General features: G+C 36.6%; 1 protein-coding gene across 1 annotated transcript in view; it reads right to left on the reverse strand.

The window, feature by feature from the left end:
- LOC140150975 (uncharacterized) overlaps positions 1–22,376 on the reverse strand; it is a 96,812-nt gene extending 74,436 nt beyond the window's left edge. The window contains exon 1 of the mRNA XM_072173150.1: positions 20,755–22,376. Within this exon, the coding sequence (XP_072029251.1) occupies positions 20,755–21,037 (283 nt within the window). The 5' untranslated portion in view covers positions 21,038–22,376. The remainder of the gene's footprint in view (positions 1–20,754) is intronic.
- Between the last annotated feature and the right edge of the window lie 324 nt (positions 22,377–22,700).

Here is a 22,700-nt window from a genome sequence, read left to right on the forward strand (position 1 = left end):
AGCACTCGACTGTTAACGCAGGTCATTATGTGACACCATTAATTGCCATTATACACAGATCGTCATCTTGCATTTCCATATTGGTAAAAATAAGCCATCATAATATTATATTAGTGTTTATTATCATTTGGTATTATAAAGAAAGCAAGACGCTAGTAGACCCACACATATTATTGATTGTATCACATTACATCATTACATCATTACGGGTCCGCGGGTTTAAAATTCATGCAAGTTATGAAACTATTTTAAAATAGATATAAATGCAAGCTACAATTCACCAGTTCACAAAATATTCTTTGCATTGCTATAGATGAATGAATCCAATTTCACGCATTCCTACACCTCAATGGCAGCCATAGCTGGATCCCCGTCGGCTCCATCTCACCTAAAATGTGAAATGATGCGGCCTTGGGGGGTATTTTAAACTGCACTCTATCACCCGTGTTACACGTAGACAAAAGAATGATGACAGTTTACACAAAATAATCTAACATAGCATTTAAGCGGCTTTAATCCACCCAATTGGGCAATCACCATACCAGTTTGGTGCTGCGGGGATCCAGTAATGGCCAACCAAATCCTGACCATGACTTGGCTTGTTGGATTCGTCTATATTTGAATAAGAAATGCTAAAGAAAGACTCGACTAGAAAGAGTTATTAACTATCAAATTTAGAAAAAAGATACAAAAAGTAAAACCACTACGATACCACCACCATCAACAACAACAACTAACAACAACATCAACAAGATGTACATATTAACACACGCTATATCGTAGATAATGTCCCTGTCCCGGTAATCCTCGAATTTAGATTTTGAAATAATTAGAATTTACTTCGTGTAGTATGTTTAGTGTTATTATGATCGTGACGATTGCGTATTGGGTTGTTGTTGTTGTTGTTGCTATTGGTAAGGGTGTCAGTGGTGGTACCATATTGTTTTGTGGGTTAGGGTGTGGTGGTGGTTGTAGTGAATTTCAGGGGAAATCTGATTTGACGGGGTAAGTTGGACGATGAGGATGGGGAGTATAATACCTCATATTTTTTTTATGTATTCCTTCTTTTATGTAAACCACAAAAATAAGCCATATCATCACCGGTAGGTTCATGGAAACTTGAACTTGATGATAATTTGTTAGACGATACCTAATGCAAAGCATGTGGGGTTATTTTATATTTTATAATATCCACATCACCAAGGTCTTACGATTAGTTTATTAAATTTATATGGTATTATGGTTTGCTATCAAGAGATCAACGCCAAGGACAATATTCATAGCAAAGCGGAAAATCATGCTCATCCAGCGAACATGATAACCTTCAGATATTGTATATAGATGCCTGATACCCATACTCCCACACGCACCCCTTACAGATACAAATGCATCAACCATTAACAAACACACACCCACATGTAAAATGGCAAATTCTGGTGGTTTACAGGTGTATCAAAATGATTGGTACCCATCAATATCCAGTGAGTGCCATATCCAGAATGCCACATCAAAAATGCAGTCAGGATCCCTTTTTTTGTAGATTTATATCACAAAAGGTCATTAAAAAATAAATTGTAGTCACTTCAAGAGGATCTAATGTTGAATTTGAAAGAAGCATGTGTTTCATTAAACAACAAAGCTGATGGGTACCAATCATTTTGATACACACTGTAATCGTCAAACCGGGACCATTTCGCGTTACACACCGGTGAGTGGCAAATTGTGGACGTGCTTTAAGGTTATACGATGTATTGTTGGTCGAAGCAGCAGAAAAAAGTAGTTCACAGCATCTTGCGAATGGTAGTGAGCTTTAGCAAAATTGCATTGCTCAATTCATAGCGAGCGTGTAGAAGAATTCAAATATCACAGATATACTTTTGTAGGTCCTGTGGTTATTGAGTTATGTTGTAAAGAGGGCTGAAACGACAACACTTTTGTAAAACGTACATAACTCATTAACAACAATAAATTAAGCAAGTCAAAGTATATGATTTGTAGAATGAACTTTTGCAAAACACCAAAGTGTTATTTTTCAATAATATATTGATTCAGATAATGAAAATTGTATACCCTTAAATGCATTCTAGGCTATTTGGAATCTCCTGTGTTAGAGGTATATTGCGGACTCCCACAAATTATATAATAAACACACACGCCCCCGCATACACACAAAAGTTAAATTATTGCAAACCAACAAGAAGATATAACTTTAAAAATATCTGAAAAATAACGTTTATAAGATAGGAACCGATTGATTTCCATCAAAAATCTTTTATGGTAAAATGACATGCCATGACGCAACCAAGTAAATGGAATGAGTCGGGCAAAAATAATTGCTATTGTTTACATGTAATTTTCTTGTCCTTTTGCCAGGCCGCAACAATAAACTAATAATGAAAAACTGAAAAAGAAAAACGGATCCTATAATGCAGACAACAATGAAAAACGAAATTTATTATAGTTTATTGCAAGTAAGTGCTGTACTTTCAAAGTAATCCAACCTAGTTTATACCGCAGATGTTCGCGATGTGCGATTGACAATCCAGCCAAAACCCTAATATATACATTATTTCCCAAGCATGAAAACCCAGCCATAGATAAAAATATGAAAACCCAGCCATCTTACTGGTCAACTATCACTTGGTTATCGCAAAAGACAGAAGAGTAATTTCATCTTTTTATTGACTACAACATGACAACATAAAAACATTCAAGCGTATGTAATAAAATAATGGTCGGTGATATAATCCTGGCACATGTTATTTATAGGACAGAAACCTCGAGATACGTAATCATGCATAGATTTTCCGGCAAACTGGAAAAGATGTAAAAGATGTAGTTAATAAAACACTTATCTTGTGTTCATTTGACCAAGTAAACATGCACAGCGAACTACTTGCAAGGAAATGTCAGCTTTATGAATTTAGATATTGGAACATCTTAAGGGATCTAAAATGAGCGTTTATTGCGTTTCGACAGTATTTTTTGTGGGACATGAGGGCACCAAAGACCTATCGAATTGCATTCTGAATACGAAGCATGTCTTTCTGATATCAAATAATTTTCATTTTTTGAAAATCACTATATAATACAAATTTTATGACAAATTATAAAAATTTGATATTTTTCAAATTTTTGATATATAACAGTCCTCGAAGTGAATTATATAAATCTAATGAAAAAAAATCCATATCTTCAATACGAAAGGTCAAAATTTTCAATTGATCGTCGGCTTTTCACCCCACCTACATACACTTTAAGTATAAATCATCAGATTTATAAAGTTTACTTCAAGTACTGTTAAATATCAAAAATATCAATTTTTAATGATTTGCCATAAAATGTGTATTAAATTGCGAATTTCAAAAATCAAAATTATTTGATATCAGAATGACATTCTTCGTATTCAGAATGCGATTCGATAAGTCTGATGTGCTCTAATGTCCCAAAATAAATACTGTCCAAACGTTCATACCCCAGCCCTTAATGATACTAACAGTGTTGGATAACTGTTTGGAATATTTTATTGTTGCTTAGGACTCGGTTTTACGATTCATGATTCATCACTCATGCAAATCGGACTACAGCTACAGGTGTCCACTGTTATTACAGTACCACTTTGCACATGCGTTACATTATTGGGGGGGAGGGGGCTGATAGTTGTGGCTGAGCAGTGGACAATATGTCATTATTTTGCGGAGATTGTTTTATACGAGTCATTGGTCATTGTTTGAAAAAAAAACTATTATGTTTCAATTGCAGAAAGGCCGTCGGAATAAAGGTGCGCAGGCACATATAGTGAACTCTATACGCTGAATGAACAAACATGAACCAGGACCGCGTCTGCATATTTTGGCAACGCGTTTATGGATGACGGATACCTTTAATAGACGTCTAAGAATTTCGCGGCAGAAATCACAAACGGCCTATCATCTTCAATTACCTGCCAATTAAATCTTAGACGCATAAGATTTTACACGCCTAAGACTGTTCTTTAATAAGAATTCGACCAACCGTACGACGGACGCTCTTTAGGCGGGTGCCACTTCGAAAATGGTGGTCACACAATCAGATCAATTTCTTGCTGAAATCAGGCGCGCTATGATGTAGTTCGACAACTACATGTATAGACGGAGAGTGTACCCAGCGATTTTTAGACGCAATTTCAAACAGGTAAATTAGTGTATGCAACTTGGGACAATATGTACTCAATGCCCAAACTAACCTGTAGTACGCGGACGGGATCAGACGCCTCTAACACTACCATCATGACCATGCGTGCCTGCTCTGGCTGAGGATACTAACGGCTAGGAACAGTTATAGCTTGCAAGCTGAAACTCTTTGAAGAAAATGCAAGCACCGTTCAAAGCCACTGACACAGGATTCTGGCCTTCAAACTGGATGTACTATTGGCATATCCTCCTGGTCTTCTTCAACAGGAGGAATGTATGGTCTTGCGACTAATTCCTAACTACCAAACGGCTTGTTGTTTCTCGCCGGCCACAACATATACATGGCATATGTAGCTCATAGCACCGCTCTTAGTGCAGTGTCTAGTGCCTTGTAGCCTTATTTGTCGGGCACAGGAATTTGAAGCAGATTCTTAGTGTCTCATTGGTGAAGCCCCTGGATCCAACTTCTACAGGGAAGTGTTTCAGCTCCAATCTTGCTTCTTCATGTTCTTATCCTTCTCTAATAAGGTCTTCATAAGTGTACTTTTTTCTGTAGTTTGCTTGTGCCATATTTTCTTCTGCTGGTACAGTCAGCCAGATGACTTCTCAGTCCCGATTTGATGACAGGAACAAAAACAAGAACACCAAAACAAGAACAAAAAGAAGAACAAGAAAAACAAGCAGGCGAAGAAGAAGAAGAAGAAGAAGAAGAAGTCGATCAAGAAGAAGAGGAAGAAGAAGAAGAAGACGAATGATAACGACAAGCATACCTACCTGACTTATCACTAGGGTCTCGATGGCCATGATGACAAACATACCACAAACCGCTTATTGAAGTCATTTTTCCGTCATACATAAATGTAGAAACAGGCATTGTTGTATCATTAGCTGAAATACTTAAGTTGACTGTATCCTTACTTATAAGCCAAGGAACCGTAGATATCGCCACTATGTCCAACAAATACGAAATTCCACCAAGGAACACTCCAATATAACATAACGCTTTAAATTGTTTTAAAGCTAGCATCTTTTGCTTTGCATGTTGGCTTCTAATTTGCGACGCCAGGATTGCTGTTGGTTGAGGCTTTTCTAAATAAACCAGACAACAGGTGCTTTGTTGGCCCGAGTGGATATGTTGAGGTAATAGATATCGTCATATGCCACAATTTACAACCCCAACCAAAGACACAAATTTTGAGCTATACATTAGATGTCCCTTCCCTGAAACTGCTGATGATTATGAAACATCTGTCTCTCCCACAGCTTGCACTGCCAAAAACCTTGAATCCGGAGCAAACATTGTTTCACAACTGAACAACTTTCCACAAACACACACGACAAGCGCAACAACTTAACTACCTCAGTGGACGTGACAATCAGAGAGTTGTGTTTTAAGTCAACGTTACGGGTCGATCCTAGAAGTGCTAATTTCATCCATCCATGACAACCTCTATATAAACATGAAATTGACTGGCTCAGCGTGGTAAAGTTGCACACAAGCGGCAAAATCGTGCCATAAGTCTGTAACAATACAGGATGTCCCCCAAAAAAGGTGCAACAAAACACTAATAATTACAACAAATTTTTAAATAGACACAATTGCTATTAACACCGTGGTATAGCCAAGATATTAAACTTCCCAATACCTTTTGGTTTATCCAATTCGATGGTGTCGTTGGTGAGTGCTGTTTTTCATGAAATCGTCCAACATCCATTTTGTACCACTTTAGGCATAATGTTTATAGGACTAGGCACAAGAATGCTAACAGTAACAAGACGGTATTATGAACAACTACTTTGAAGTGATTACAAAGGGCTTTAGTAATTGTTTTAAACGATGGTACTCAATAACATAACAGCCTCCGTTAGAACAACAATTGTTTTCTCAAAATTGATGGGATTTTAGAAACTGCTTCCAGTGAAAATGTTAACCTGTACCTAAATTGAAGTCTTGATGCGCAAATTTACGCTATTTTATTTGAAATTTGTTCAACTATTAGACCAAATAAACAAAAGAGTGAAATATTTAATATTTAAAGTCATCAACACTACGCAAAAATATTTACATTGTGACAAAAAAGTGGCGCAACACGGAGTTCGATTCCATATAAAATGGCATATCTCGCCAACGACGTTACCAAACTGGGTGGAATAAAAACTTTTGTAAACCTGAATACTTAAGCTAAGCCTAAAATACCGTGGTTTTAATAACAATTACGCTTACATAAAACGTTTAGTATATATCAGACGTTTTTTAATGCACCGTTTTGTTTTGGGACGGACTGTATTAGAACATCTGTGTATTTTGCACACATCCGATGTTCAGTTGGCTGTTTACATACAGCAAGCAGAAATACACAAGAACTATTTTTCGTCTATTGTCGATTAACTATTTACAGACTCGATTGACCAATCATCCTTTAGTAATGAAAATATTGACGTCAGTAACTTTTCAACACAAGTGCTTTTCTGGATAAGGGCCGCTACAGAATTCACCTTTTCGGTAAATCCCATAACCCTTTGCGAGTACACCTGACAACTTATGTTCCATAAACGATGTTCGCATCGGCGCAGATCGGCGTGACGTCAAATGACGAGTTCTCAGGTGTACTCGCAAAGGGTTATGGGATTTACCGAAAAGGTGAATTGTTAGTGGATGTAGAATATTCGATGCAACATGTCGTCGTTATTTAATCTAGCCCATTCCATTTCCAGTAATTTTTCCACCAGACATTCTACATAACATATTATCGATTTTACATCATCAAACATTCGTTAGAAGTCAAACATTACTTGAAACAAACTCCTCAAAAAAGTTTGGAAAATTTTTCAAGCATCTATATCTCAAGATTATTTGTGACATGTTCATATCGTGAAACAATCGCATTTAATACACGTCTTGTGAATGTAGTGGGGTATCAAACAGAATGTGCCAATGTGCTGTAATCCTCGCAATCTGAGCCCTAATGCAATCCTCCCACAGAGCCAGGGTTATCAACGACTATCTACAGAATATTTGAGTAGAGTGAATGGAATGGCCTGCCATAAGCCCAGGCCTCAACCCGATTGAACACTTGTGGGACCAGCTTGGTCGTGCTGTGCCTGACCAAGCCAATGCAACCAGATTGAACCACATTGAATGACCTGCGAGTAGCCAATGCAACCACATTGAACGACCTGCGACGAATCCTGGTTGAGGAATGAAGTGAATGAAATGCTACCCACAGCAACGTGTGACCAGGTGTCAGGTTGTTGTGGCTGCGTATGGTTTTCCACCCACTATTGAAGTTAGTGCCTAGTGTTGTTTGAGCACAGAATAATGATCAATTGGTACATTCTGTTGGAGGCCCCACTATACATTCACAAGACATGTACTCGGCCGTAAAAAAAGTGATTGTTACTAATGTGGTGTCATTGTAAAGGGGAATAAAGTAGCTGTCCAATGATATGCAACACGATATGAACATGTTGCAACTAATTTCAGATATTGATGCTTAAAAAAAAATTTCCAAACTGTTTTTGAGGGGTTTAGAATACTAGTAGACGAAGACATGTTACGTACATCGACGAATATTCTACGTCGAATACTCGGAGTCTGTACAGTGGCGTACCGTGGCCGCTCCTACCCCGGGGGGCTGAAGGAAATTCAATTTTGCCGCCCCTTTCTCAACAGCCCGAAAAGGTTGACCCAATTTTGTTCCGGTCGTTTGAAAAAGTGAAGAGAAAAAAAAAAGGATTATAAGCGCTTGTGCCCTAAAAGCAACACATTTTGATGTATAGTACAATTTTTTCTTCCCCTTCTTCTTCCGCCGCCCTTCGTTTTGGCCGCCCCTACTTTTACCCCAGGGGCTGGCGCCCCAAAGCCAACCACAACAAAAAAAATACGCGCATGCTGTATGTGCATACATACATTAAAAAATCCAAATCCAGTACAAAAATGGAGTGCTATGTTCGGCTATTCCATTTGAAATCAATACACCCCTATGGAAAACATGATGCTGATCTTCTACAAAGGGGTGTAGATTTCAAGAAGAGTCACCCATTAAAGGAGGATTTCGTGATCCTAGCATCCTCTTTTTATGACATTTTTCAGTACATATCCACGAAAAAAGCCTATTCCCAAAATTTCAGTTGATTCCGATTTTGCGTTTGCGAGTTATGCATGATTATGTGTATTACACTGCTCCATAGACAATGCGTTGTAATTTCGTTCTGGTGCACCAGAACGAAATTCAAATTTCACGATATCTTTGCAAAACGAATTAATCTGCAAGAAATATTTTGTACATAAACATTATGTAGCCAGAGGTTTCCAGTGATATAAAAATCTCAACTTTTTTGAGAAAAGTGGGGGATGAGGCTGTGGATCACGAAATGCCCCTTTAAGGTAATCTTATTTGAAATTCGCACTCCTTGTGTCGAAGATAAAGGATCAAATACCGTATATTAATAGCTACAATCCAGGAAAAAATGGCTGGCACACTTTGCCTGTCTTTTGGTATATCTCTTCCCCCGCTCCCCCAATTCAATGTTGGACCAAGCCATGTTGTCAACAGGTCCGTGTGACCCTCCAACATTGAAAGATGGGAAATGGGGATGTGTGGGATATAGGGCGGAGTCTGCATACTTCACATATATTGCATGCATGTTTCACTCGCCTCTCCAATTTTAATAGGGCACGCATTTCCATTGTTTAGTGCAAGTGTGCCAACTATTTTTTTTTTTCCTGGATTGTAGGTAAGTTAAACAAAATGAAGATTTTAAGCACAAACTAATTTCTCATTATGTTTATAGCCAAATAAAATGAGCATTTCGTGTGAAAATGTACGATTTCTCCTGACGCCTTTCATTATCACTAATTGCCAAATACTAACTCCACAAGATACCAACGTACTAGCCTTCGCTGATCAAACAAAACACATTTATATCTCATCTATACCGTCCCATGAAAAAACAGAGTCTCTGTTAATGCTCTGCATGCTAGCCATAGCCTAGCCTTCAACGTAAAAATTCCAAGTTTTTAGATATTTTATCAAAATATCAAGAGCTATCTCAAGAACTACTGAACCAATACTAAGCTTGTTTGTACTTATTTTAAAGCATTTTTCATGCTGATTCCAAATATGGTAATAAAAATTTACAATTCCGAAATTTTTTAATTTTGATTTTTTTTTAAAAAACTTGTCGTCTGCAGTCGACATCCGCGTGGAGAGTGTTTATAAATAACATAACAGATACTTTATTTGGGAGACTGATACATTTGAATGGATCTCTTCCCAAGTTAAGTATTGATATAGAATAGGTGAATCTTCACAGCTATCTAGGGCAATCAACGGATCAGAAATGTTACACAAATGTCAATGTTGGTATTATTTCAATAATTACTCATGATTAATGTAAAGTTACTTCATACATAACACCCATTGCGTATGTAATATTGCATGATTTAAAAAAATCAAAATGTGTTTCCTTATATATTTATTTTGTAAGCTAGGAATTCGAAGAGTATAGTGTGCACACAAAACGCTCTTACAAAACATTATACAGTCAACTAATAGTGTGTTTTCCGAGAAATATCAATGCTTTTAAGACACAAGCATTGTCTAGATAATTGCTATCTATCCTGCAACGAGAAGAATTGATACAGCCTTACACCAAAATTACAAACCTGATTAACAGATTAAAGTGGCTTGAGCGAGAACCGGATGCAAGAGGCATTATAAATACAATAGATTCTAGGTTAAAACATGTTATAATATTGAAATTTCATCTTGGTACGATTTTCTCATCTACTCATATGGTGTATATAAGATACGGTATTCAACTATAAAATTGTTATCCATGTCCATATTCGTGTCTGATGGTCAACTACTGAAGGTGTTTGTCTTTGACCAATATTGAACAATGCACATAGCCTTCTCTAATGGTATATTAAAAGAATGGGGGTTTCCCCCATCGTATTGTCTTATTATAATATGTCATCCTTTTAGTCAAGTAAAATAACAAATGAGTCAAATTGAAGCAAGACTAATATTGAATCCATTTATTAAGCAAGCAGAAAATGGGATATTAAAAGGAGCATTTGATACGCATGGCGTCAAGCTGTTCTTGAATTAAATGTTTAACTTAAGGGATCTGGAATGAGCGTTTTAAGTGTTTAGACAGTATTTTTTGTGGGACATGAGAGCACATTAGAAATATCGAATTGCATTCTGAATACGAAGAATGTCTTTCTGATATCAAATAATTTTCATTTTTTGAAATTCATGATATAATACAAATTTTATGACGAATTATTAAAATTAGATATTTTTCACATTTTTGATATATAACAGTTCTCGAAGTAAATTTTATAAATCTAATGATATATTCTTAAAGTGTATGTAGCTGGGAGGAAAAGCCGACGATCAACTGAAAATTTTGACCTTTCATATTGAAGATATGGGTTTTTTCCCAAAAGACCTTTTTTTTTTTTTTTTTGGTGTTTTGGAAAAAAAATCCATATCTTCACTACGAAAGGTCAAAATTTTCAATTGATCGTCGACTTTTCATCCCACATACATACACTTTATAAATCAACAAGTACTGTTAAGTATCCAAAATAATTTTTTTTAATGATTTGCCATAAAATGTGTATTACATTGTGAATTTCAAAAATCAAAATTATTTGATATCAGAAGGACATTCTTCGTATTCAGAATGCAATTCGATATGTCTGATGTCCTCTAAATGTCCCAAAATAAATACTGTCCAAACGTTAATACCCCATCCCTTAAACACTCTACTTGATTTGCAGTGTCTCAATGCTCAGGTGTTCTGGTCTGTAATTTGGTCTATATCGTTATTGTCACTCCCGCGCTTGATGTATTGTACGTCTTTAAAATATCTAACAATTATAATAATATTGTTATCCATTTGTATCTGGTACTCAATTTGTGTTCTTCTTTGAACATTGAACTATTACAAAGCCTTACTATACTCCTCAACAATTCATACCTAACACTAGACCTTTCCATACATATTGAATGACTAAATTTCATGGCTTTGGTTTTATCGTATGCTTTTTAAATTATCTTATTATGCCATCCCTTTAGTCAATGAAGATAATAATTCACATTCATCCAAGACATATATTGAATCAATTTTTTAAGCAAGCAGAGAATGGGACATTAAAAGGAGCATTTGAAACGTATGTTTGACTTAAAAACTCTAGGGTATAGTTCATTTGCATTGTCTCTATTATCAGTCAGATTTCTTGGTTCGTAGTTTTTTTTTTTGCACAAGTGCCAATTTGTATTGCCACTTGCAGAGTTCATGTCATTAGAGAATAAACAATAGGAATGTTTATTTTTAGACACAACGTCTAATTTTGTCCTATAGCGCTATCGGTACACCGATAGCCTAAAGTACTGATGGCTCTTTTTTTTATCGTATCCTGAACATTTGCACAGTGCTTTCGTTTTTATTTAAATGAAAAATAGTAACACTAAAAAAGTCATCGGGACCTAACCAGGCACCGATAGGACTATAGGACCGAATTTAACGTGGTGCCTTACGGTCCTCTACCACATCTATCTTGTCATACAGGGTAGGCAGGGCCAATATTTTTAGTAATGGATGCCACGCAATCGGTTTATTAACGGTAAGTTATATTAATAACATGCTGAATCATTGTTTGTAAACACTAATTACCTGGTAATTAAAGTGTTGCTCTAAATAACCACTTTGTTGTGTTAAAAGCCTTTTGCTGATGGAGGACGCCCTCAAAAAAATTTTAAATTCTGTTTTTTACATGATTGTAATGTACTTCAGTAAACTAAAATACCCTTCAAAAATCAAAACTTTAGCTGCTCTGCTGTAGTTTTGTCAAAATCCGAGATTTTGATTAAACCGTCTTAATAAGACGGTGTATTATTAGGATGGAAATGCTGGTCGAACGCATAACACCGGTACGTACATGACGTGTGGGACGGTTATACGCACACATTAAAGGATCGTACCGTAGCATGACCGACGGAGTAACACGTAATAGCGCTGTTGGTAAATTCTAATTTTGTTTGCTTGACCTCAGTTATTCGGCTCAAAATTAAAAGGGGGCATATCTGACAGTAAAAGCTAGCATTTTATGGAAAGGAAATACAAATCTATTTTATGGAAAAGTTACAATATGGCTAGACTATGCCATAGTCGAATTTTATTAAAAATATGTTATTATTAGTCATGATGAACACATTTCGTTGATATCAAAATTATACTAATGTTTATTAACATTAAAGTATTCAATAGTAAAATGGTCATAAAGAGTTTAAAATATCAGATGATTAGTGCCAATAAAAGTAATTGAATGCAACATTATCTTGCATAATTATAATGGCTCACTTTAATACTGAACAATTCTGATTTTGGAATCTACCAGTTTATTGATAGCGAACCCCGAAAATCCGACTATGGACTTTGAATTTTAAGCAGAACTTTACCCCAGGACTTTGCTCTCTAAAACACACTGTCAAGCATACTTGTTTATCAGTCCATTAACCACAATTATATTATTCTTACGACCCATTATTCAAAATCGCGCACTGTGATTTGTTAAAACACGTCACGTGAGAGCCCATTATTCTGAAATAATGGGTCAAGCGCCGTAACACATTCTACGCACAGCATTACGCTTGCAATATTTCCGCGAAACGTGCTGTCACTTACGCGTACGTGATCCACCTTGAAGTAAACAACTTTAAATATTTGTGCCTAAAAATGATGTTTTCTCTTTAAATCGCACTATTTTCTGGTAATAGAATAGAAATAAAGCGTGCAGCATTATTCTTTACACGCAAATAATGTGTCCTCGGCAGTAAAACGTTTAAATAATGGGTTCGGCTGTGCCTCATCCATTATTTACGTTTTTACTGCCTCGGACACATTATTTGGGTGTAAAGGATAATGCATTACCCTTTATTTCTTAAGTACTAAGCATGGTATAGTACAAGACGCGCTAGATGTTTGATGAGAGATTAACTTTCGCGTCAACACAAAAGCGCCGCAAATACCACAGATAGTTGTGTACGGTGTAGTTAATGGTAATGGCGGGGGCCCGGAAGATTTAAACCATAGCGAGATATGGGCGACCAAGCACAAGGCAGATCCATTTAAAGATGCATTACATCATGGACAATTTTAGTTAGGCCAGAAATTGGCCTAACTCTCCATAGAGTCCCGTGTTAAAAATCTTAATCACAAGGCAAAGTCAGTAGTCCACTTGGGAAGCTAACAAACAGAGGGAGTGCGGTGACTGAAACGATCAGATACAGATGTGAAAATCTATCAGTTGCACACAAATCAATATAAATCGGAGTTTTATGCTTAAATGTAATAGCCAGAGTATGTAAAATGGGCAAGTGGACTACGGAGAAGTCTACAATATGGCTTTAAATATAAAATATAAAGTGTGGATGGTTATTCCCTATTACACGATAGAGGATAGTAAAAGCAAATATTCCTATCGCTTATTCTCATTATTTGTCAGTTGCATGCTATTTTAATAACTAAAACTGTTTTATTTTGGGAACGCGCTACATGCGCAAGCCTCATACAATGCGCTGTACATGCGATGCGCGAACCTCGACAGGTCACAGGAGTGCCCCGGTGACGCGACCACTGTCGTCTATTGCCTGGTAACACATAGTCGACAACCGGCCGGACACCAGAGAACTAATGGGAATCACACGCATACTATACTTTAACATCCATCCGTGGTTTATGTATCAATATTTACGGAGATTAATGGAATATAAATTTGCCTTATTGTAGACATTCTAATGTACATTACTAATAACATGATTAAGGTTCACCATCTCCCTAATCAAGCTAATCACATGTAGGAAACATCTATTTTGAACTGGGCTTTGGTAAAGCTTAATATGTAGACATCACAATGAAGCCTCAGCTCATGCAGTCACAATAGACTCAGGGTTGTACATTGTTAGATATTTATGTAATTCCGTAGTACAATAGTCCGTATTTTACGAAGCAAATCCGTAAACGAAATACTCATTACGTGATCATATCCGCTATTGAACCACACACCCATCTACTTCAATATACCGGGCGTGGGAGAGGTGCAATTTCAAAACAGGGATTCGCAAATTTTGGTCACTGATCCACACACCATTGTACCTTGGTGTACCCCACTTTTAAGTTTAAAAACCCACACCACAACAGAATATAGTGTAGCCAGGACTTTTTCAAAGTGGGAAGAGGGAGAGGTAACCCTTAAGGGGGAAATTTGTCGAAAATGGTAAAAAAATTGCTAAAAGGTACAAAAAAGCCTTGGTGTGCGTTAATATCGGGATGGTCAGCATGGGGGAGGGCAAGAGGGGGACAAAACGTGTTCCCTATTGAGATTGATCACATTGTCGTTTATTGCCATTGCTTTACATCGCTAAATCAGACATACCGCAAACTTATTGTTTGAGAGAAAAAGCCGCACAGTAAAGCAAGCACCACATTGGGATACTCGATACAGGAGGATGAAGGATCCTTTTTATATTTCTGACCTGCTGCAACTTCTGTTGTCCCTTTAGCATTGAAATGGTTGTACTTTTTTCCCAAATAAGATCGCAGAGCAACAAATAAGATGTCAAAATTCGCAGTATATAATGGTTCATCTAGCGAGTTTATTAATTAATTTGTTCAATATCCTTTTGTTTTTAAAACATGGCGACATTTTCAAGTGTAAACGATACTTTTTGTGAGCAGTTTAATACTTACATAGATGGTAAGTTAGAACCCAGAGGATGATTTAAGGAAGCCCCATCATGCACTGCAAATGTGTTATCACTAGAGTTTCAACTGCCACTTTACTTTTCAAATCCCATTGAATTCTGTGCAAAAGATGTTGTTTAAGAATTGTGCGTGTGTCATTATTACTTGGTCGATTTCATTACAAAAGTGATGTATGCATAAAGGATAATTCACACCTTCTGTAGGTAACATAAAATGTGAAATCGACTAGCATTTTGAATGCTTTTTTAGTGTAAATATATCAGTCCAAATTCAAATTTAACCATGCCCGTCAATGCAATGTGCGAGCAGTGGTGTCATTTTCACTCACACAGCTGTGCTAACCACAAGTCAACACAGTGGCGTGGTGGGAAGTTCTTAAATCATCCTCTGGATAGAACCCGGAGTTCATTATCGTGTTAGTAGACAACTTCAACATAAAATTAAGACGTACCTCTTTGGTCAAAATGTTGACATTCATCAGGAGACTGGCAACCCATGTTTAGGGATCAAAGACCTTTAGGACACGCGTACACGTGTCCTCCAAAAGCTGACCGTATACACTTTTAGTAACTTGTATCGGTTGGCTCTGATATGCAAGTAGTCTCGTACTTTATAGCCTCCTTCATACCCGTTATATTTAATCATGGAAGTATACGAGTTGTATGCCAACTTTCATAACAACATTTAGATATTTGTGTTTGTACTTTCGACATATCCACGGACGTAAATAGCCTCATCCATACCCGTTATATTTAATCATGGAAGTACGAGTCATGCCAACTTTCATAACAACATTTAAATATTTGTGTTGTGTTTATTTTCTTGATCTACTCCTTGCAGGTTATCGTATGTTCGCTTTCTTCTTCTTTGTTAAATATTTATTGTTACAGCCTCTGCATGTTTTTCCTGATATTACACTTTAAAATGGACAAAATAAACAAGGCGACGCGGACGCTGCACTTTTGGTAACTGGTATCGGTTAGCTCTGAGATGCAAGTAGTCTCGTCTCGTACTTCCAACATATTCACATAAGTAAATAGCCTCCTCCATACCCGATATCATGGAAATACGCAAACTTATATGCCAACTTTCATAACAGCATTTAAGTATATGTGTTTATGTTTATTTTATTGATCTACTTCTTTCAGTTGATCGTTTGTTCGTTTCCTCTTTCTTAGTTAAATATTTATTGTTATAAAATGGACAAAATAAACAAGGGGACGAGGACACTGCACTATATATAGACAAACAACGTGAAATAAGTCAGAGTATTAAAAGTATTCTTGTTAGAATGTTCTCGCCCATCGCCCAGTCCAGATATTTGGAACTAATTCCGCCGGACAAAAATAAAATATGTGTCCACATTGGTCGACATGGTTGTTTGATGTGATCATTTATTAATTTTTCTAACAAAACATTATCATAATGTTCGATTCTAGATCTGAATAATACCAACAGCTATCACACTAATAAACTGTATACACATTATATTGTAGCAATTTGTAACATAGATTTTCGTTTCTATATCGAATTATTCATCTTTTTCTGCTTTATTGTGGTAATTTTAATTCTATAAACTGTATATCTGTGTGTAAATTGAGGGCATAAATCTAAATTAGCCAAATAATATGAGTTACACTTTACATTTCACTATAAAAAGGTTTTAGAAAGCTCCCTTGTTATTTGTTAGTCTCTTTGCTGATGTTCTAAACTCATTTTACAAGTGTCTACCTCTTGTAAAGATGCAAACAAGATTTTAGATAAGTAGCGCCACCATTGTTCAACCTTTCTTAAAAATGACTCAGTTTTACATCTAATCAAACAACCATGGCAGAATAAAACTTAAACCTGATTTCCGTACTTTTCTTGCTTTAGTTTCCATATGATTTTAAACTATTGTATTTGATTTCCTTTTTCCCAAACTAACTTTTATAGCGAGTTGAACTTTTAATTTGCTGTTTAAAAAGTGTTACGCGGACAGCACAACTATGAACACATAATAAGATTAAAAGCTCTAGTATTTTATGCGATGAGTGGCCAAAACTGTTGAAACTGGTCAGTGTGATATCGAGATCCTAAAATAATGAAATTAAGAAAACTCTCATTCATCGATATATTGATAATGAAATTGAAGCTTGATCTCTTCCTAATCCATATAGAAAACTAATGTACAAAGGTTCACCATCTACCTAATCACATTTAGGAAACATCTGCCGGGCTTTGGTGAAGCTTAATGTTAATGTACACATCACAATGAAGCCTCGGCTCATGCAGTCACAATAATAGACTTAGGGTTGTACACTTTATATTGATAGAAAATGAATTCCGTAGTACAAATATCCCGTATTTTACGGAATCATTCCGTAAACGAAATACTCTTTGACGTCATCAGCCATTAAACCACACTCCCATCTTTGGGTCCATGATCAAACACACCATTGTACAGTTTGTCCACTCTGAAGTACAAAGTGACAACGCGCGCGTATACAGCGCGTAAACAGCTCGCAGTGATGCGTCTCTGCTGAGGTATGCGTGCCTTCAAAGTCGGCACAATGTGTGCGTCCGCGTCGGTACTTTGTACTTCAGAGTAGACTGTACCTACACTGGTGTACCCCACTCAAACCTACACCACAAGACTAGCGCACCCAGGACTCTGTCATAGGGGGAAGGGGGCGAGGCAACTTTCAAGGGGGAATAATTTGACGAAAATGACAAAAATGGGCTAAAAAGTACCCCCAAAAGCCTTACATTTTTACATATCAGGGCGGTCAGTGGGGAAGTGGGTTGGTAGACACCTTCATAATTAATTATTGATCTCAACACAAATTAAGACGTACCTCCAAAATATTGTCAAAATGTTGACATTTATCAGGAGACTGGCAACCCATGTTAGGGATCAAAGACCTTTTATAGGACACGTGTCCTCCAAAAGCTAACCGCACACTTTTGGTAACTTGTACCGGTTAGCTCTTCAAACATATCAACGGAAGTAAATAGCCTCCTCCATACCCGTTATATTTAATCATAGAAGTACGAGTTTCAAAACATAACTTTCATTGCACTTTACAATAGATAAAATAAACAAGGCATCGGGGACGCTGTACTTAAGGTTATTTCATAGCGAGCGTGTAGAAGAATTCAAATATCACAGATATACTTTTATAGGTGCTGCGGTTCTTGAGTTATGTTGTAAAGAGGGCTGAAACAACAACACTTTTGTAAAACGTACATAACTCGTTAACAACAATAAATTAAGCAAGTTTGCAAAGTATACGATTTGTAGAATGAACTTTTGCAAAACATCAAGGTGTTATTTTTCAATAATATATTGATCTAGATAATGAAACTCGATTTTTAGGTTGCTTCTACCAACAATACCTCGTCTACCCTTAAAGCAGACAAACAACGTGATGTAACTCCGATTAAAGTATTCTTGCTAGAATACAGGTATGCTGCATAAAGCAACTAATTCCATAAGGCAATAATAAAGCCGGTTTGCACATTGATAACCATCACTAGTGGAAATTTATTATGAGAATTCTTTCAAAAGCGATGAGAATTGGACAAAACTACGAGAATTCCTTTTTATGAAACTTTCAACGCTGTGGGCATGCTTTCTCATCCAAATGAATAAGAAATACTAATTAACGTGTAAACAACCCGTGTCACATTATTTTAAAACGAGAAAATTTAACACGACATAGTAAAGCCTGCGCCTGCCCCGATCACGGGCCGATTAGTCCAACCATTGTCCAACAGGGTATAATTTTTATTAACAGTTTTATGAGAAAATGTTCAATTCTCATAGTTTTGTCCAATTCTCATCGCTTTTGAATGAATTCTCATTTCAAATTCGCACTAGTGCATGGCAGAACAAAACAAACTTGAACTTGATTGCATGAATGATATAACCATTATTATCCTTTCTAAATCTAAGTACAATCTTACCACACTTTTCTTAATTTAGTTTCCATATGATTGTAAACTATTGTACTTGATTTCCTTTTTTCCCAAACTAACTTTCATGTGTTGAACTGTTAATTTACTGTTTAAACAATGCCTACACAGACAGCCCATCTGTGAACATATATGTATAATAAATTTAAAGCTTTGGTATTTTATGAGGTGAGTACACAAACCTGTTGAATCTGGTCAGTGGGGTATCAAGATCCTAAAATAATGACATTAAGAAAACTCTCATTCATCGATATGTTGATAATGAAATTTGAAGGTTGATCTCCTCTTATGCAGAAAACTACCTGCAAGTCTGCGACCCATTTTCAATTAACCACATGCTTTCACCATACAAATATTATATGAGGAACATCCTACGTTGTATAAAGCTGTCAATTCTAAAAGGGATTCTTAAACACCAAAAGGCGTCTCAAACTAAAAAGCAACCCAAAGCATATTTGAACTCATCTACACGTTTTGTGAAGTTATCTAAAAATGCGCACATAAAAATAACAGATGTGGAAATAGGAGTATAAACTGACCAGTAGTTATAGTCCTACTAATTCATGGCATATTGGATGGCCTAGGGGGGAGTTAGCCCATATTTGCAAGACTATCCTTGCCTTCAAGGTGAAAGAAACCTATTCTTGTTACCCTCTGGCCATGGTCTGGCCTGCTGTCAGATCTTTCCCAGGGAAAGATGACATTCCAATAATGTTGTATGTATGGGAGCAATATGGGAATAGTTGGCGAAGAAATGTGTGTCTTTTGAAAACAAAATATTTTATAATAATTGTACTCACAGTACCTGAGCCAGTGTTTTTAATCTCTCGATGACAAACATAACCATTGTCCAACGGGGTATAATTTTTATGAACAGTTTTTTGAGAAAATGTTAAATTCTCATAGTTTTGTCCAATTCTCATCGCTTTTGAATGAATTCTCATTTCAATTTCGCACTAGTGCATGGCAGAACAAAAAAAACACTTGAACTTGATTGCATGAATGATATAACCATTGTTATCCTTTCTAAATCTAAATACAATCTTACCACACTTTTCTAGCTTTAGTTTCCATATGATTTTAAACTATTGTACTTGATTTCCTTTTCCCCAAACTAACTTTCATGAGTTGAACTGTTAATTTACTGTTTAAACAATGCCTACACATACAGCCCATCTGTGAACATATATGTATAATAAATTTAAAGCTTTGGTATTTTACGAGGTGAGTACCCAAAACTGTTGAATCTGGCCAGTGGGGTATCAAGATCCTAAAATAATGAAATTAAGAAAATTCTCATTCATCGATAATATGTTGATAATGAAATTTGACGGTTGATCTCCTCTTATGCAGAAAACTACCGGCAAGTCTGCAATTCATTTTCAATTAACCACCAGCTTTCACCATGCAAATAGTATATGAGGTACATCCTACGTTGTATAAAGCTGTCAATTCTAAAACGGATTCTTAAACACCAAAAGGCGTCTCAAACTATTAAAAGCAACCCAAAGCGTGAACTCATCTACACGTTTTGTGAAGTAATCTAAAAATGCGCACATAAAAAACAAACAGATGTGGAAATAGGAGTATATACTGACCAGTAGTTGTAGTCCTACTAATTCATGGCATATTGGATGGCCTAACCCATATTTGCAAGACTATCCTTGCCATCAAGGTGAAAGAAACCTACTCATGTTACCCTCTGGCCATGGCCTGGCCTGCTGTCAGATCTTTCCCAGGGAAAGATGACATTCCAATAATGTTGTATGCATGGGAGCAATATGAGAATAGTTGGCGAAGAAATGTGTGTCTTTTGAAAACAAAATTTCATTATTGTACTCACCTGAGTCAGTGTTTTCAATCTCCCGATGACAAACATACCATAATCCGCTTTGCGTTAAAAAGATTTCTTCTGCGGTACTATAGACTTCAGTAGATGCGGTGGTGGTAATATCATTATTTGAAATACTTGTGGTATCGGTGGTGTTTTCATCTTTATTGTCTTTATCTGTCTCAGGGTTTTCATCTGCAGCCACAACTTCCACTGATTCAAACCAAGGAACCGTGGATATCGCCACGATAGCCAGCAAAATGAAAGCCCTCCAAGAAACACTCCAAAACAACATAATGCCTTAAAATGTCTTAAAGCTAGCATCTTTTGCTTTGCATGTTGGCTTCTTATTTGCGACGCCAGGGTTGCTGTTGGTTGGGGGCTCTTTTAAATAGAACAAGAAACAGGTGCGATGAAGCCCCGTGTGGATATGTTGAGGTATCGTCATAGGCCACAGCTTCGAACCCTAAGCGAAGCTAGGCATGTATCTACAGAGGCACTGTGGGGATCCCCTTGCTGATACTCTTACTATGACTCGGTTTACGTATGTCTTATTTCTTATCACACGCCGATGAATGACTCGCTAGAACAGGTGTAAGTAGGGTTCCATGCAGGTGAACCACTTATTATAGGGTGATATTACCTATCTTCAGTAGACGTGTTAATAAAGATGATAAAGATAAAAATGTCAACGTTGCTATGCTCGATTCAAGCAGTAGATGTTTCATTCATCCATGACCACCTCAAGAGCTAGAGATGGATTCTCATTTTACTATGCTAGATTACTGTGTACACAAAATGCCAATTGATGTTTGCAAAGTATGTAGCACTATACTGTGGCATTTATGTATGTTGTACACATCTACTAGTCTGCTCAGCTTAGTTGATTCTTTACTAGATAGTAGAGAGAAGTGTTAAATCAGCCAAGAATTCTTCTTGTTATATTATACAGGTGATGTTTGCTTAAAAATATTCCTTTCTCTCCAATTGTCAAGGCTTGATTAATACACATTCATATATATTCATTATAATATACATGCTATACGCATCCATGGTATTGTGAGTATATGCCATAAAAGCATTGTTTTTCACTTTTAAAAATGCGCCAATTTACGGAGCAGGCGACTCCAGTACCGCCCCTTCGATGTTATGGGTCCAAAGTTATGATGACGTCATTCTTGGTTCTGCCCCATCTCCATCCAGGCCATGAAAACACCATGGCTGAACACGGCAATGTGTTTTCTCAGAAATCTGATGGAATGTACGTATTTCCATATGTGCATCGTAGAAGGCAGGTTGCTTAAGTAAAATGCTGTGTACATATTATACGTTGCTAAGGGTAGAAATGAAGGAAAATATGAAAACCATTCATCCGTTCATGCGCAGTAGTTTCATAGTAAGATATTAATCCACATGTGTTTCAATAGCCATAATAACTACTCGAGTTGCTTTATCCATAACAGTATCCAATGAAAAGACGGTCTAATATTATACTTAGCTAGCTGGTCACCGACATCATGATCCTCCGCCAAAAATAAATGCTTACGAACACAGTGCGTTGTATGTCACCAGTATATCGGTAAATGATATATTGAAGCATCAACCTCACAATAGATTTTCTAAAATGGATTTGGTAATGCTGTAAAAAGGTTTAAACCGTGGTGTATACTATGGAATAATCCATTCCGTCCTCAGGGGTTTCACATTAAAGTGCAATCATCATATTATTGCCCGTTGTAGTATTTCCTTTGAGCTATGCAAACCTCTATTTGATGAGTACATAAATGAATTGGATATTTGGTAGATGGACGAAGATAGACTGAGCCTATCAATTTCTACTCGGCACGTGCTGAGGTATGGAAACCTTTGCGCAAGGAACCTTGACCAATTATGATCAGTCAATTATTGTTTTATCTTAGTAGAAATATAGTATTGTATATATTAATAGCATTGGCATC

The sequence above is a fragment of the Amphiura filiformis genome, chromosome 4 (assembly GCF_039555335.1).
Source record: "Amphiura filiformis chromosome 4, Afil_fr2py, whole genome shotgun sequence".
Lineage (NCBI taxonomy): Eukaryota > Metazoa > Echinodermata > Ophiuroidea > Amphilepidida > Amphiuridae > Amphiura > Amphiura filiformis.